At 43.0% G+C, this 17424-nt stretch overlaps 1 protein-coding gene across 3 annotated transcripts in view; it reads right to left on the bottom strand.

Annotated features, from left to right (window-relative positions):
* RANBP3 (RAN binding protein 3) overlaps positions 1 to 17424 on the bottom strand; it is a 282525-nt gene that overhangs the window by 241403 nt on the left and 23698 nt on the right. For all 3 annotated transcript variants that reach the window (XM_044998665.1, XM_044998666.1, XM_044998667.1), the window contains exon 2: positions 4924 to 4979. In XM_044998665.1, coding sequence (XP_044854600.1) covers positions 4924 to 4979 — 56 coding nt within the window. The remainder of the gene's footprint in view (positions 1 to 4923; positions 4980 to 17424) is intronic.

Genomic DNA, 17424 nt, shown 5'->3' with positions numbered 1-17424 from the left:
CTCGGCCACAGGGTGGCGAGCTGCTGGAGACATTGGGTCTGTTGCTCCTGATGCTGGTCCCCCAAGGTCTGAAGTAGCTGCTGCTGGTGGGCCCCCAGCTGCTGTACGAGCTGCTGCTGCTGCTGGCTCTCGGCCAGGAGCTTAATAAGGGCCTCTACCTCCATCTCTATCTAGGGCCGTCCTCTTCTGGGCAACTGTCGCACAGTCCTTGCCCAGGCCTCTTGTATCAGGGGCAGACCGCTATGCCTGCATTCTCCACCATGTGTAAACGGGCTACTCACCGCCGCGGCGCCTCCTGCTGGTTTTCCCGGGGAATTGGCTCTTTTTCAGCCCGGAGCGCCCTCTGCAGGCCGGTGATCCCCCTTTTTACTATCGGCCCCGTGTCCCTCCCAGGACCCGGTGCCCCTTTTACTATCATTGGGTCTCCCCCTCCCAGGGGAACCCCCACCCTACTATCCCCACTTCGCCTCAGTAGTGGCCACTGACAGTCATGGTCTAGCCCCACACCCTGGGGCAGACTGCAGTATCAGCCCACTCATCACAGGCAAAGGGGGTTTGGACCTGCTGCTTTGTCCTACCCCTGGGCTGCCCTCTGCAACTCCCAGTACCTTTGGCCCTTTGCTAGGCCGCAGCCTGGGGCTTTCCAGGCTGGAGCTTCCCTAGCTCCTCAGCCTGTTCCCAGCCCTGCTTCACCCAGGTACTTTACCTCTGCTCATAAGCAGCCAGGCCCATCCCTCTCTGAAGGCAGAGAGAGACTGTCTGTGCTCTGGCTTCCCTGCCTCTTATAAGCCCCAGGGCTTCAGTTTGGGGCGTGGCCCCAGCTGCAGCCACTTCTTTCATCAGCCCAGCTTCCAGAGCCACCCCTCTCAAGCCCTGTCAGGCAGCATTTCAAGCCCCTCCGGGCAGGAGCAGGGTCCACCCTGCTACACCCTTGTATCAGAGGCCTGAGCTAAAGTAGCAGTCAAACCTTTGCTGATATTAAGCAAAATCAGGCTGTGAACTAGAGGCAGACCCTGCTCACGGAATCAGGCAAGAACAGGGCTGATACTGCAAAAACACATTCCTGAGAGGTGCTAGGCACAGATCATTCACACAAACACATTCCAGAAGGGTGGTACCAGAACACTTCGATACCAACACATTCCCTAAAGGTAACAGGAACATGCTGACCCATCCTAAAGATGTCAGGATGACAATGTGATGGATAGAGATGTACAAGGTGATAGGTAGAAACTGGCTCTGCCAGAGGGTGTCAACTAACTACATCAGAGGGGCAGTACGTAACTTATTTGTATTGATGTATAAAATGGAGTCTCAGAGAGAGTGTCTGTGGCCAGCCAAGGGGATAGTGGAAAGTCCCGTCACTAACTGAGCTGCGTTCATTGTCGCACACATACATGCACTGAGTGTACCTGTAACAAGTATAAGGCACCAATACCATGCTTCATCGACAATAAACCTGACCAAGTTCCTTTGCTACAAACCAAGTCAGTGGTTATTGGGCACTTCGATCAGAGCCTGCTGTACAGGCTATCTGGCCAGAGTCAGTACAGCATGCAGAGAGAACACACATGCAGCCAACATCTGACCACAGGAGGAACACAGTCTTAGAGGGGCAGGACAAGGATCCCTGGCCAGGAATGCATGGACAAAGACTAGTCCCTAGCTGTGGGGTGCTGCTGAACAGTCCCTGCCCAGGAACCGCTACCATGAGCTGGTTGATGAGTACAGTCTGTTGTCATGGCAGCGAGGGAGCGGGGCCACAACAACGGGACTCATAAGAATAGCCATAATGGGTCAGACCCAAAGGTCTATCTAGCCCAGTATCTGCTCTTCTGACAGCAGCCAATGCCAGGTGCCCCACGGGGAATGAACAGAATAGGCAGTCATCAAGTGATCCAACCCTCGTCACCTATTCCCAGCTTCTGGCAAACAGAGCCTAGGGACACCATCCCTGCCCATCCTGGCTAATAGCCATTGATTGATCTATCCTCCATGAACTTATATAGTTCTTTTTTGAACCCCAAGAGGGTTCCTGAGCAATGTTACTGAGCAATATTTTTTCATTGATTTCGGCATGTCAGCTGAAATCCATATTTACCAACATCTACCGATTAAAATAAAATCCTGCCAAGCCTACCTATAGGTTAATAATTGAGAGTACTATCTCCAGAAAAGTCTCTGAAGATACAGAATCCTGATATAACAACAGGAGGCCTTGTAAAGTCAAGTTTCATTTTCTGCAGTAAATTGGAGTAGTTCCTGAATTCTCCATAATTCTAAGTATCTATTAATGAGCAGAGATGGCCCAGATGTGTTAGATTCTCACATGGGGGCACACCTTGATAAGCTACTTTTCTCCTTCTCCCATTGATGGTTGCTGGACAGCCTGCTGAAGAAAAGAAGCACTCTGTATAGTGCCTGAAAGGGTCAACTTGAGCAGGATTGCAAATAGGGTTGCCAATTTCAGTTGAACATATTCCTGGAGGTTTCATCATATGACAATCTTTACTTAAAGATTGAGCTTTAATTCCTGGAGATTCCAGAACAATCCTGGAGGGCTGACAACCCTAACTGCAAAGCTAACTGAAGTTTAAACTACCACCAGCCAAACACATTTTGCTAGAGTATAAATTATTATTTTCCTTTATCTAAAACTGTGCATTGTGCCAATTTTTTAAAAATTATTTACAGTACACATAAAGGCCACACTCTTCTACCCCTCTCTACCCCTCAAAAGACATTCACACAGACAAAATTCCCATCAATTTTAATAGGAATTCTTCCTGAGCAGTCTTAATTAAGAATTGCTGTTTACGGCATGTAATCAGGGAATCCATTAACCGGGGTGTTTCTTTGGGAAGCAAACTAAGTCCAATGGTAGTTAATGGCAAATGCTGTCAACTGCTGCTCAACGACACTGCTGTTTTAACTAAAATTGTGATGTTGGGTGTCAGTTAAAATGTTGCCTTTGTGAATCTTGGGCATCTTCTGTTGAATAAGATGACTGCTTAATTGGTAAACCAGATTATCCCAATAAGCATATTACACAATATAATAGTTACAAAGAAATTCAAAGTTGCCATCTTGAGTTTTTTGATAACATGGGGCCAAGTTATGCTTTTGTTACATATGCATGCAGTTCCACAGACTTCAGCTAAAGGATTTGCACAAATAGCGTAAGCAGGATTCGACCCTTAGTTTCCAACAAAGTCTGGAGACTTTCATGGCTGTTTTAAAGTTAAGTTATCTTGTATATATTTTGGCCATTTAACATTTTATATGTATAATACCTACACTAATATTTAATAACTTGTACAAGTTGCCTTAAAACAATAAGTCCCCAATTTTTTGCATATACTAATCTGTCCATTAGCACTTACTATGCCATTACATAAGTGTAATGATTTTACTGCTGGGAAGTAAAATGAGAGGAGTCACTAACACCAACCCTCCCCTCCCAAAACCATTCATCGTTCTGGAGGTATCACACAAGTGACAGGTACTTCTAAAAATAATATTTATTAGGAGGTTAAATATAATTGAGCTTCCTAGCACTGGAAGAAATTGCTGGAGTTTCACTTTAGTATTATCTACTTTGGCTACAAATCTATCATAAGCATTTAATTTATACCTAACTGGTGGAGTTAATCCTTAACTCATGTTTCTTGAGCAGGTAAGAATTGTGACAAAGGTCAAATCTGAGGTTTTATCACAAACCTAAGGAAAATTATCTTTCTTTTAAGATTTAGTTCACTATTCATGTCTTAATATTCTAGGAATTTTTATAGATTACATATAAAATGACAGATAGCTATAAGAACTAACTTTTGGGAAGAATTAACGTTTATTTGATTAGAGAATGTGAAACTTGAAAACGGTAGATTTGAAGAAAAGACAGATTTTTAAATTTGAATTGTGGCAGACTTTAAATTGGAACCACTTTAAATAGTACCAAGTTGTCAACAAGGGTGACAGGAGGTTTCTCTATCTCTCTACTTATGGAACAAATACAGTACTGGCAGCAGAAAAATGCAAGCTTCTCCCACCAAATCCTGTGCCAACATGCTTCAACACTGAACTGGATAAAGCACCTTTAGGAGTAAATCTCCATGATATCTCTGCTTAACTTCCACGAGGAGTATCATTTATGGTTGGAAGTGGACTGAGACTTAACATTTCGCATATAATTTGGTAACAGCTTTCATTCACTATTGACCTGCACTGGATTCAAAAGAGACATCTGATGGTAGGCTTCACATCTTGACAAAATATTTTAGTAGCAATTAACTAAAACACTGGAAGGTTTTCTGTTTGAACCAGCTTAATGCATCATAGAATTCATTCGAAAAACCGGGTCAGTCTCTCTTTCCAAGTTAAAGGACTGTAAACTGCATTTAAAATGCAAAATGCTCTGAGGTCACTGAATTACACAGCCGACAGCAACATTTTTCAATTTCCCCAAACTTAAATTTAATAATGAGCAATTAACCAATAAATCAGTCAGTAGTTGTATGTAATATGTAACATTTTAGCACTAACCTGAACCATGTTTTTTTCCTTTTAACTTTCCTTTTCTTTTTATTTTGTTCTCTTTTCTTGCTTTCATTTCTATTTCTACGTAGTAATAAGGTCTGCCTGCCCTTTTTCCCCCCATCTGTCTTTGTTTTGGATACTCCTTTGAAATTGCTCTAGATTTCCCACACCTTCTGTCTCTCCTGTTTTCCTCCCACTAACCTATAATCTACGTCTTCCCAAATTTTTTCCTTGAATTTCAAACCCTAATGACAACAATCAGTAGGCAACAATCTCTCCTAAACTTCAGAAGAGTAACACCATATACAAATTACTGCTGTCACTGAAATATTAGTCAGGATGACAGTATGCCATAAAATGAGTACATACACAATGATAGCTCCTTACCTTCTGTGCTTTATCCTTCTGAAACACAAAGACGGGTGGAGCAATGGCAGGCTTTTCTGCAAAAAAAGAAATTGTTTTTTCCAACAGCATTAAATATTACAAAGTTATGTTCTGTGATTCTTTTCACAGAAAAAGAATGAATTCTGAAAATGTTCACCTCACAATTCAGGGCAATTGCATCTGTATACCCCCTCTGTGGTCCCATTAGGGCACACACACCAGGCTCCTCAGCTGTCACCTATCTTCAGTAGAGGCCCGCATCCCTCTCCCTTCTAACTGGGTTTTGTCCAGGATGCACAGTTCCCTGCCTACACTGATATTCCCAGCAACCCGACTGCCAAAACTGCCAACAACTGTGCTCTGCTTTCTCTTCAAAGGTTAGGAATAATGTAATTGCCAGCAGTTATGAGTTACCAAATAGCTCTTTATAAGCAAGCACATTTATTCTTATGGTGAAAGCTTTATAGTGAAAATATTTTAAAGATAGTAAAAGAATCTAAACACATGCTAATAAGCTTATCAGAGATCACCTCCAAACTTCAGCAAGGGCTCTGCTAACATTGGGGTTTTGTATGGTTACGAGTTCATAAACAGCCTTAGCTCAGAATAAACACAACCATGTTAATGTTAATGTTTCCTTTTACAGCCTGGGTCTTCAATCTTGAGATTCCACAAACAGATTATCAGTAGAAAATAGTTCCCTCCTACAAAAAGAAGGGCTTTTGCATAACCAGAGTTGGGAATTTGCTCTCACCTTCCCATAGAGATTCCCTAGGCAAACCATTTAACATTGTTTGTCCACACACCCATTCTTGTCTGGCCCATTGTTCAGACAGTCTTCTGAAGTTCACAACATCTCCCAGGAATCATTACTTTTGTATTTAATAAAATGGACTCCAGATACTAATTCAGTAAGGTTTTTCAAGGATATTGCAGAAAATTGCCGTATGTGTTCAAGTTCAAGTATTAGTTACGCTAGTTATAACTAACGTGGGATTTGCAAGAGTGCCTAAGGGCAGGTCTACAGGGATGCAATTTTTTTTGGTTTTGGGTTTGTTTGTTTTTTGACATTTCAATGTCAGTAAAAGCCCTAGTGTAGCTGTAGTTATACTGGCATAGGAGTGCTTTTGCTATATATACTCCTGGGGGGATCCTGGGGACTGCACGCCTGCAGAAAATGCCCCCCCCCCCCCCGCCACCCCAACAGTATTTCTGCGTTTCCCTGCAGAAAATGGCAGGGAAGCCACACAGGGGGGAGGGGCGACCATGTGTGGAGTTTTTGTGGGGGACTGCCCTCCAAACAGAAGCGAGGCGTGGGGGCACACACAGGGTTACTTGCCACTGCCCTCATCCCTCATTTCTACAAATGCAGAACTGCTCAGCTGAAGGAGTGTGTCTCAGGCTCCACTGACTCTGCAGCTGAACGCAGCCTCTTCAGTCCTAGTGCCAGTTGTGCTTCCCTTCTGTGTGCTGGGAGCCTTCCTATTTTCTGTGGAACACTGAGTGCCCACGGTGGGGCTGGGTAAAGGCGTGAGGGAAGGAAGGGAGGTGGACTAGGGCAGGGAGAGGGGAATGTGGGAGTGAGCGGAGGGGGATAAAGAAGAAAAGGGGATAGGGGAATTGGGAGTCCAGCATGCAGCATCTCCTCGGCAGTAGCTAGGGCTCTCCTTTTAAGCAAGCCCATCGAACTCTCACTCTGATAAGCCCTACCCTCTTACACCTGGACCTCTCCGACAAGCCCCCCAGACGCCCACCCCACTGAGCCCCAACCCACTGCACCTGGACCTCCACCCATCAAGTCCCACTCCCCCCAGCACCCGGACCCTCCCACCAAGCCTCCACACCCAGACCCCCCTGCTCCCCCACTGAGCCCAAACAACATTACCTGGATCCCCTGCAGAGTCCCATTGCCCCTGCACCCAGAACCACACAATGAGCCCCTGTGCATCCAGATCTCCCACTGAGCCGCCCGCACCCAGACTGCCCCACTCAGAAACTTTCAGCTCACACCTGGATCCCCCCACCCTAAGTCCCTCCACACTTGGCTGCTCAGGTTCAGCCCAGCAGGAGCCACACCAGGTGTGCCTGGCATAGAGGAGCAGGGCGCCGAGGTGTTTCTGTGGCAGGACCAGCCCTTGCACTGCCGAGTCCCTGTACGGGGAGAGATGGGGGCTTCAGGGTGATCTCCCACCTCAATGCAGCCAGTGGTCCGTGCACCCCACTACCATGCTGGAGCCACATTTATTTGCTGACAAATAAAATTGGCAGAATTTTAAAATGTGTGCACACATTTTTTATTTTTTTTTCCACAGAAATGTTTGGCCCATAATTCCCTCAGGGGTATATATAGCTTATTTCTCTCAGGGAACTGGCATAACCAAAACTAGAAAAAGCATTATACTAGGAAGTTTTGCCAGTATAGTTATACCTATACATCCATATCACCAAACCTTTTCTAGACTAAGCCTAAGCAATTTACACACACAAGCCCCACTTTCAATGACACTTATGCTTCTAAACGACTTAGGAACTTTGAATAGGAAACAGGGGAGTGTTGCGAAGGAGTTCTCCAGGCGAAAGACGACAACTACGTGGCCTTGGGCATGAATTTGTTGTCTGTTAGGCTGTTGCATGCCTGCTGCTTGCTATGTGCCTTCTTCATTAAAATTTATAGCATGGACTGTTTAGGGGGCTGTTAAGTTCAGCATAGAAACCAGCTAGGCAAAGCTTTGTAACCATGCTTTAGCCTGACATCCTTTGATTCTTAATCCCTTTAGGATCCCCTAACAAGGGGCAGGGCTACTCAGGAAGAATTGGGAGGACACTCATAAGGCAGCTCGTACAGGACCAGAGGAGCTAGTGAACAGGAGCAACAAACAGGGAAGTTTAGAGAGGGAGCACGAGAGCCAGATACACCAAACATTATATCTAAACTCAGGCCAATAACACCCCCTTACCCCCACAAAAAAGACACTCTGCAATAGTAAATATAATGCAGGTAGAAGTACAGCAACAGAGTGAGGGCTGTGGAGAATAGGTCCATCAATGGCTATTAGCCAAGATGGTCAGACATGTAATCCCATGCTCTGGAAGTCTTTAAGCCTCTGACTGCCAGAAGCTGGGACTGGAAAACATGGGATGGATGATTTGATCAATGTCCTGTTCTGTTCATTCCCTCTGGTGGCATTTGGCATTGGCCACTGTCAGAAGACAGGCTACTAGGCTAGATGGGCCATTGGTGTGATTCAGAATGGCAGTGGTGTCCAAACTTTTTATCTCACCCCCCACCACCACCAGTAATGGAATGTGCTCAGGCCCTCCTGGACAGGGAACAGAACCACAGCCAGGCCAGGCACAGAGAGCAGGGGCTGGGACCACAAGCTGGAAGCAGGGCTGCATGTGAGGGCCGGAAGCAGAGCAGAGGCCACAGCTGTAGCCAGGACTGGAGTAGAACTGGAGGGCACCCCCCCCCACTCCCCACTGGGGCCTAGTTCGGGCCCCACCCCACAGTTTGGGGACCACTGCAGTTCGGACATTCTTATGTTTAGGAGAGTTTGAAAATCCCAGCCCAAGACACCCCTGCCAGGCCTTTTGATAACTGCAGTCAAACAATTCCACATTTTATCATCTCTTGTCAAATATACGACAGTAAACTTTGGCGTTCTAATGTTTAACTCTGGATACATTGTCAATGATTTAGGGGGAACTTGAAACTTTCAGAGCTCCTAGTAGCCACCATGAAAAATACCTGTGCTGCCATATGTTTTGAAATTTCAGAGGACCAAGTAGTTTACTGGGCACTTTACTTCATTAAACAACATCAACTTTCTAATAATTTTTAAGTGTAACTCACTAGATCACATTCTTACCATCGCTTTTCCTGATTTCACTATTGTTTCTCTCAATTCCTACAACATCTTTTCCCTGCTTTCAGTAGTGCATTTCTTCCACACTCTGGCCTTCTCTCCAATGTACATTCCGCTTGTTTGCTGTCTCTCATGCTTCTCCCCAACTTTTTTGTTTGTTTGTTTATCCCACAAATTTCTCCCTCTCATCACTCATTATCAGTTCACTCACCTCCACCTACCCAATCCCTCACATGTACATTCTGAAAAATTTACCAGGCACCCTATATTCAGAGTACTAAATTAAAGTGGAGAGTCTCAATATAAAGGGGCAACACCTAAAGAAATCAAGCCCCACAGAAGCTTTTGGTAAAAGGGGAGGGTGCTGGAATGTCTATCAGAATGCTGTCCCTAGACCCTGCTTCGTGAGCATCCATCTTTCAGGGTCTCTATCTAAAAGGTACCTGACAAATATGAAGCACCTTTTCACACATACACACTATCTGCTGTGAATAAGTGAGAATTCCCTGTTCCTCTGTCAACCTCAGAGCCTCCTTGCCAATGTAAGGGGAGGCTCTACTGTTGCAGTTATTCTACCCTCTTGCTTTTTTGGATCTCCATGAGAACATCTCAATGCTCAGTAGAGCCATTCACAATGGTACTGAGATCTTATTACTGGATGGTATTCGCACATATAGAATTCAGCAATCTGTATTTGTAGTTCAAATTATTCCTGCCAAGGTATACGACCTCATACTTGTCAATAATTAATTTAATTGGGAATTGTGTTGTCCATTCCCATAGCTTTAAGTTCCTCTGAAATTCCCCACAATTTTCACTAGTATTGACTATCCTAAATAATTTTGTTGTCATCTGCAAAAATTTGCCACTTAATTTACATTTCCTAGATAGGCAGTTTCCTAGAGAAGACTGAATCTCCTGAACCTGACTCTGACTACCATGCTGGAGCCACATTTATTTGCTGACAAATAAAATTGGCAGAATTTTAAAATGTGTGCATACATTTTTAATTTTTTTTTTCCACAGAAATGTTTGGCCCATAATTCCCTCAGGGGTATATATAGCTTATTTCTCTCAGGGAACTGGCATAACCAAAACTAGAAAAAGCATTATACTAGGAAGTTTTGCCAGTATAGTTATACCTATACATCCATATCACCAAACCTTTTCTAGACTAAGCCTAAGCAATTTACACACACAAGCCCCACTTTCAATGACACTTATGCTTCTAAACGACTTAGGAACTTTGAGGAGGAAACAGGGGAATTTCAGAGGACCAAGTAGTTTACTGGGCACTGTACTTCATTAAACAATATCAACTTCCTAATAATTTTGAGAATTTCTCCTTTTGGGAAGCAAGGCCTTCCTTGCTATGAATCAAAAAGGAAAGGGAAGGAATTATATGAAGGATGCTGATGGGACACTAATCCTTTTTGTGGACAGTCACAATAGGACTTTTTAGCTCCCTTTTAATGTGTTTCAGGATGGATAAAAATCTATGATATTTTAATTGGCTTTTTATATTTAAATTAGCTTCTTTATTTAAATTAAATAATTTTTAAAAAAGAAATGTATTTAAAATGTAACCTGAAATTAAGATTATTAAAGACTAAAATTTAGATTTTCTATTAAAGTCAATTAAATTACAACAACAATATTAAAGCAGTACATATGTTTACTGCTAAAGATTTACAAAAAGTCAAGCCACTGAACTGGCAGAAGCCACTAGCTAAGCCACTGGATGGAACCACAGTTTACTGAAGTGCTAAACCAACTTGATAGCAGTAGCCTCTTCTACAGGTGCAAAGAGAATATTTTCTTCAATTCAGTTTATTCAACTAGTTCAGTGACTAGTTCATTCAAAGCTCAGAAAGTGACTGAGTTGAAAAAGCAGGAAAGCTTGTTTTCCTCTTCCATTTTATGAATAAAGGCAAGGTGTGCGAATGAGATCTACCAATTTTAGAGTCTTGAAGGAAATGGTGACCAGAAACAAAATCAGATCAATTCACTAACTACAGATACCGTCTTTGTTTAATAAATCAGTTAGTTTTAAGAGTCTCTGGATTAAATTTAGAAGTATGAACAACAAGGGTGATGTTGCGGTGGGAGTCTGCTACAGACCACCAGACCAGGGGGATGAGGTGGACGAGGCTTTCTTCCAGCAACTAACAGAAGTTGCTAGATTACAGGCCCTGGTTCTCATGGGTGACTTTAATCACCCTGATAACTGCTGGGAGAGCAATACAGCAGTGCACAGACAATCCAGGAAGTTTCTGGAAAGTGTAGGGGACAATTTCCTGGTGCAAGTACTGGAGGAACCAACTAGGGGAAAAGCTCTTCTTGACCTGCTGCTCAAACAGGGAAGAAATAGTAGAGGAAGCAATAGTGGATGGGAACCTGGGAGGCAGTGACCATGAGATGGTCGAGTTCAGGATCCTGACACAAGGAAGAAAGGAGAGCAGTAGAACAGAGACCCTGGACTTCAGAAAAGCAGACTTCGACTCCCTCAGGGAACTGATGGGCAAGGTCCCCTGGGAGAATAACATGACGGGGAAAGGAGTCGAGGAAAGCTGGCTGTATTTTAAAGAATCCTTATTGAGGCTGCAGGAACAAACCATCCCGATGTGTAGGAAGAAAAGTAAATATGGCAGGCGACCGGCTTGGCTTAACAGCGAAATCCTTGCTCGTCTTAAACACAAAAATGACAGCTTACAAGAAGTGGAAGATTGGACAAATAACCAGGGAGGAGTATAAAAGTATTGCTCAGACATGCAGGAGTGAAATTAGAAAGGCCAAATCACACTTGGAGTTGCAGCTAGCCGGAGATGTTAGGAGTAACAAGAAGGGTTTCTTCAGGTATGTTAGCAACAAGAAGAAAGTCAAGGAAAGTGTGGGCCCCTTGCTGAATGAGGGAGGGAACCTAGTGACAGAGGATGTGGAGAAAGCTAATGAACTCAATGCTTTTTTTTGCCTCTGTCTTCACAGACAAGGTCAGCTCCCAGACAGCTGCACTCTGCAGCACGGTATGGGGAGGAGGTGACCAGCTCTCCGTGGAGAAAGAAGTAGTTCGGGACTATTTAGAAAAGCTGGACGAGCACAAGTCCATGGGGCTGGATGCACTGCATCCGAGGGTGCTAAAGGAGTTGGCCGATGAGACTGCAGAGCCATTGGCCATTATCTTTGAAAAATCATGGCGATTGGGGGAGGTCCCGGATGACTGGAAAAAAGCTAATGTAGTGCCCATCTTTAAAAAAGGGAAGAAGGAAGATCCAGGGAACTACAGGCCAGTCAGTCTCACCTCAGTCCCTGGAAAAATCATGGAACAGGTCCTCAAGGAATCAATTCTGAACCACTTAAAGGAGGGGAAAGTGATCAGGAACAGTCAGCATGGATTCACCAAGGGCAAGTCATGCCTGACTAACCTAATTGCCTTCTATGATGAGATAACCGGCTCTGTGGATGAGGGGAAAGCAGTGGATGTGCTATTTCTGGACTTTAGCAAAGCTTTTGATACAGTCTCCCACAGTATTCTTGCCAGCAAGTTAAAGAAGTCTGGGATGGATGAATGGACAGTAAGGTGGATAGAAAACTGGCTAGATGGTCGGGCTCAACGGGTAGTGATCAATGGTTCCATGTCTAGTTGGCAGCCGGTATCAAGTGGAGTGCCCCAAGGGTCGGTGCTGGGGCCGGTTTTGTTCAATATCTTCATTAACGATCTGGAGGATGGTGTGGACTGCACCCTTAGCAAGTTTGCAGATGACACTAAACTGGGAGGAGTGGTTGATACGCTGGAGGGTAGGGCTAGGATACAGAGGGACCTAGACAAATTAGGGGATTGGGCCAAAAGAAATATGATGAGGTTCAACAAGGACAAGTGCAGAGTCCTGCACTTAGGACGGAAGAATCCCATGCACTGCTACAGACTAGGGACCGAATGGCTGGGCAGCAGTTCTGCAGAAAAGGACCTAGGGGTTACGGTGGGCGAAAAGCTGAATATGAGTCAACAGTGTGCCCTTGTTGCCAAGAAGGCTAATGGCATTTTGGGTTGTATAAGTAGGGGCATTTCCAGCAGATCGAGGGATGTGATCATTCCCCTCTATTCAGCACTGGTGAGGCCTCATTTGGAGTACTGTGTCCAGTTTTGGGCCCCACACTACAAGAAGGATGTGGATAAATTGGAGAGAGTCCAGCGGAGGGCAACAAAAATGATTAGGGGGCTGGAGCACATGACTTATGAGGAGAGGCTGAGGGAACTGGGATTGTTTAGCCTGCAGAAGAGAAGAATGAGGGGGGATTTGATAGCTGCTTTCAACTACCTGAAAGGGGGTTCCAAAGAGGATGGATCTAGACTATTCTCAGTGGTAGAAGATGATAGAACAAGGAGTAATGGTCTCAAGTTGCAGAGGGGGAGGTTTAGGTTGGACATTAGGAAAAACTTTTTCAGTAGTAGGGTGGTGAAGCACTGGAATGGGTTACCTAGGGAGGTGGTGGAATCTGCTTCCTTAGCGGTTTTTACGGTCAGGCTTGACAAGCCCTGGCTGGGATGATTTAGTTGGGTTTGATCCTGCTTTGAGCAGGGGGTTGGACCAGATGACCTCCTGAGGTCCCTTCCAACCCTGAGATTCTATGATTCTATGAAATACCAAAGATGTATTAATAAGGAGGGAGGGGGGAGTTTATATCCAGCACAGTGAAGGTGATTTTATTTAACTAATCAAAATAGAATTTTAAAATGCTTTTTTCTGCATTTTAATTGAATTCCTGTTTCCATCCAAATAGAGCTTGACACAAATCACAAGTAAAAAAAATGAATCTACTAAATAGAAAGGCGTCACTCACCATTTTGTAACAAAATGTATAAATTAAGAATGTGAATAAATAAATGTTAAGCTATATAATTGTTTAAATAAATCTGTACATATAGCATATTTTCCTAGTTACCAAGCATAAGTACCAAATTCAGTGTAAAGGCTGTTTTATTTGTAAATCAACATGTTTTAATGGTTACCAAACAATAAGAATCAACCTTTTTCAGTAGGAAAATAACTAAATACAAACGCAAAAAAAAGATTAAAATTGATTATTTAAATCAAGGTTTTCTGCATGCTGACCTAAATCGTGTTTTAGATCAGTGATTTAAATCACTAAACCTCTCACTGCCCCTGGCTGTATAACTCTGTACCAGAGGAACTCTACTAAGAACACACTAGCACCAACACTAGAGCCTGATTCTGGGTTTCTCTAGCTACAGGGCCACTTCACAGAGTTATACAGGAAGTCAGACTAGATGTTCATAATGGTCCCTTCTGGGCTTGGAAACTATAAATCTGCACTTCTTTGCTGAGACTAGGTAACATTCCATCCTGGAAGAGTGGCAGGTACAACCTCCCATATCTCTTTAGCCATCAAGGCTAGAAGCAGGAGCTTTATACCATTAGAAAGTCAGGAACATTCCATTTCCCATGGGACACACAGCAACAGCTTTTAGTACTGGTAGGCTACAAGATCAGAAGTTTCAATTGTGATCTTTTATTACAAGGAAAGCTATTTTAAGAGGTTTTAGAGGGGGCTGTGGGTGGGTGGGTTTGTAAGCTGTCAAGCAACTAAAAAAATTAATCGTACGATTTATCGCACTGTTATACAATAATAGAATACAATTTATTTTAATATTTTTGGATGTTTTCTACATTTTCAAATATTGATTTCAATTACAACACAGAATACAAAGTGTACACTGCTCACTTTATATTTCTTTTGATTACAAATATTTGCACTGCAAAAAAAGAGAAAGTATTTTTCATAAGAACATAAGAATGGCCATACTGGGTCAGACTAAAGGTCCATCCAGCCCAGTATCCTGTTTGCCGACAGTGGCCAATGCCAGGTGCCCCAGAGGGAGTGAACCTAACAGGCAATGATCAAGTGATCTCTCTCCTGCCATCCATCTCCATCCTCTGACAAACAGAGGCTAGGGACACCATTCCTTACCCATCCTGGCTAATAGACATTAATGGATTAACCTCCATAAATTTATTTAGTTCTCTTTTAAACCCGGTTATAATACTAGCCTTCACAACCTCCTCAGGCAAGGAGTTCCACAGGTTGACTGTGTGCTGTAGGAAGAACTTCCTTTTATTTGTTTTAAACCTGCTGCCCATTAATTTCATTTGGTGGCCCCTAGTTCTTATATAATGGGAACAAGTAAATAACTTTTCAATTCACTTAAGTACTGTAGTACAATCTCTTTATCATGAAAGCTGAACTTGCCAATGTATAATTATGTACAAAAATAACTGCATTCAAAAATGAAAATGTATAACTTTAGAGCCTACGCCTCCAAGTTAATGCTGCCTGCTTCTTGTTTACATTATCACCCGAGAGAACAGGCATTCGCATGGCACTGTTGTAGCCATCACTGCAAGATACTTACATGCCAGATGCGCTAAAGATTCATATGTCCCTTCATGCTTCAACCACCATTCCAGAGGACATGCGTCCATGCCGACGATGGGTTCTGCTTGATAAGCATGTCCATATACATCATCTAATTAATGTAGATATCCTAATCTCTTAGGGCAGGTCTACACTATGGGGGAAAATCGATATAAGATACGCAACTTCAGCTACGTGAATAACGTAGCTGAAGTCGAAGTATCTGATATCGAATTACTTACCGTCCTCACGGCGCGGGATCGACGTCCGCGGCTCCCCATGTCGACTCCGCTACCGCCATTCGCGTTGGTGGAGTTACGGAGTCAACATGAGCGCGTTCGGGGATCGATATATCGCGTCTAGATGAGACGCGATATATCGATCCCCGAGAAATCGATTGCTACCCGCCGATACGGCGGGTAGTGAAGACATACCCTTAGAACTAGAAAGGACCTTGAAAGGTCATCGAGTCCAGCCCCCTGCCTTCACTAGCAGGACCAAGTACTGATTTTGCCCCAGATCCCTAAGTGGCCCCCTCAAGGATTGAACTCACAACCCTGGGTTTAGCAGCCAATGCTCAAACCACTGAGTTATCCCTCTCATCCTGAGTCAGATGCCACCAGCAGAAGGTTGATTTTATTTTTTTGGTGGTTCGGGTTCTTTAGTTTTTGCATTGCAGCGTTGCTCTTTTAAGACTTCTGAAAACATACGCCACACGTCGTCCTTCTCAGATTTTGGACAGCATTTCAGTTTCTTAAACCTTGGGTCGAGTGCTGTGACTATTTTTAGAAATCTCACATTGATACCTTCTTTGCATTTTGTCAAATCTCCTGTAAAAGTGTTCTTAAAATGAACATAGGCTGCATCATCATCTTACACCGCTATAACATGAAATATATGGCAGAACGTGGGTAAAACACAAATGTAATTTTTTATTTTTTTTAAACGAGCATCATCAGCATGGAAGCATGTCCTCTAAAATGGTGGCCGAAGCATGAAGGGGCATATGACTATTTAGCATAACTGGCATGTAAACACCCTTCAATGCCAGCAACAAAAGTGCCATGCAAACTCCTGTTCTCACTTTCAGATGACATTATAAACAAGAAGCAGGCAGCAGTATCTCCAGTAAATGTAAACAAACTTGTTTGTCTGAGTGAATGGCTGAAGTAGGACTGAATGCAGGTGTAGGCTCTAAAGTTTTATGTTGTTTTGTTTTTAAGTGCAGTGATGTAACCAAAAAAAAAATCTAAGTTTGTAAATTACACTTTCACGATAAAGAGCTTGCACTACTTGTACGAGGTGACTTGAAAAATACTATTTCTTTTGCTTATTTTTACAGTGCAAATATTTGTAATAAAAAAATATAAAGTGAGCACTGTACACTTTGTATTCTGTGTTGTAACAGAAATCAATATATTTGAATATGTAGAAAAACATCCACAAATATTTAATAAATTTCAATTGGTATTTTATCATTTAACAGTACGATTAATCATGATTAATTTTTTTTTAGTTAATCATGCAATTAATCCACAGCCCTAATATGTTTTATATACATATAAATAAAATTTGGGAAAAAACTCTCTCCTTCTGAGACCACACTCATGGGTAGTGAGACAACCTGGCTTTACAAATGAAGGATATTACCAATTAGTGTGTCAAATACTACTACTTACACAGGCCGAGCTTTAAGCCCAGCCAGCCCTCACCCACACTAGACAGCACCGCCCCCTTAACTCAGTTCAGAACCATATAGATTCTGGGGAAAATGGGAAGACCAGAAAAGCTTAACCTGACTTCCACTAAAATTTTTACAGTTTTCCCATTTTCACCAAAATTAACATGATTCTGACCAGAGTGAGAGAGACTGGGAGAGAGGTATTCGGTTGGCATTACCAAAGGAGCTAAATGTGCACCTTCTATTAATTATATTGGCACAGGTTTACAGTAGACTGCATAATTCATGAGTAATAGTCAGCCTAAATTCATTATGATAAACTCTTCATACCACAACACACAAATTCCCACCTATGTTTCAAACACTGCATTCTTCTGTGAAGTGAAAAATCCATTTTCATTTTTTAATTATTTCTACTCAGTCTGATTAAAAATTAAGAAATATGCTTTGTCACATGCTTGCTAATGCCTATATTCTATTTGCAGTTTAGGCATTTCTAATAAATGTAGTCCTAAACAATTA

This window comes from Mauremys mutica, chromosome 24 (assembly GCF_020497125.1).
Source record: "Mauremys mutica isolate MM-2020 ecotype Southern chromosome 24, ASM2049712v1, whole genome shotgun sequence".
Classification (NCBI taxonomy): Eukaryota; Metazoa; Chordata; order Testudines; family Geoemydidae; genus Mauremys; species Mauremys mutica.
This window is presented reverse-complemented; position numbering and strand designations above follow the sequence as displayed.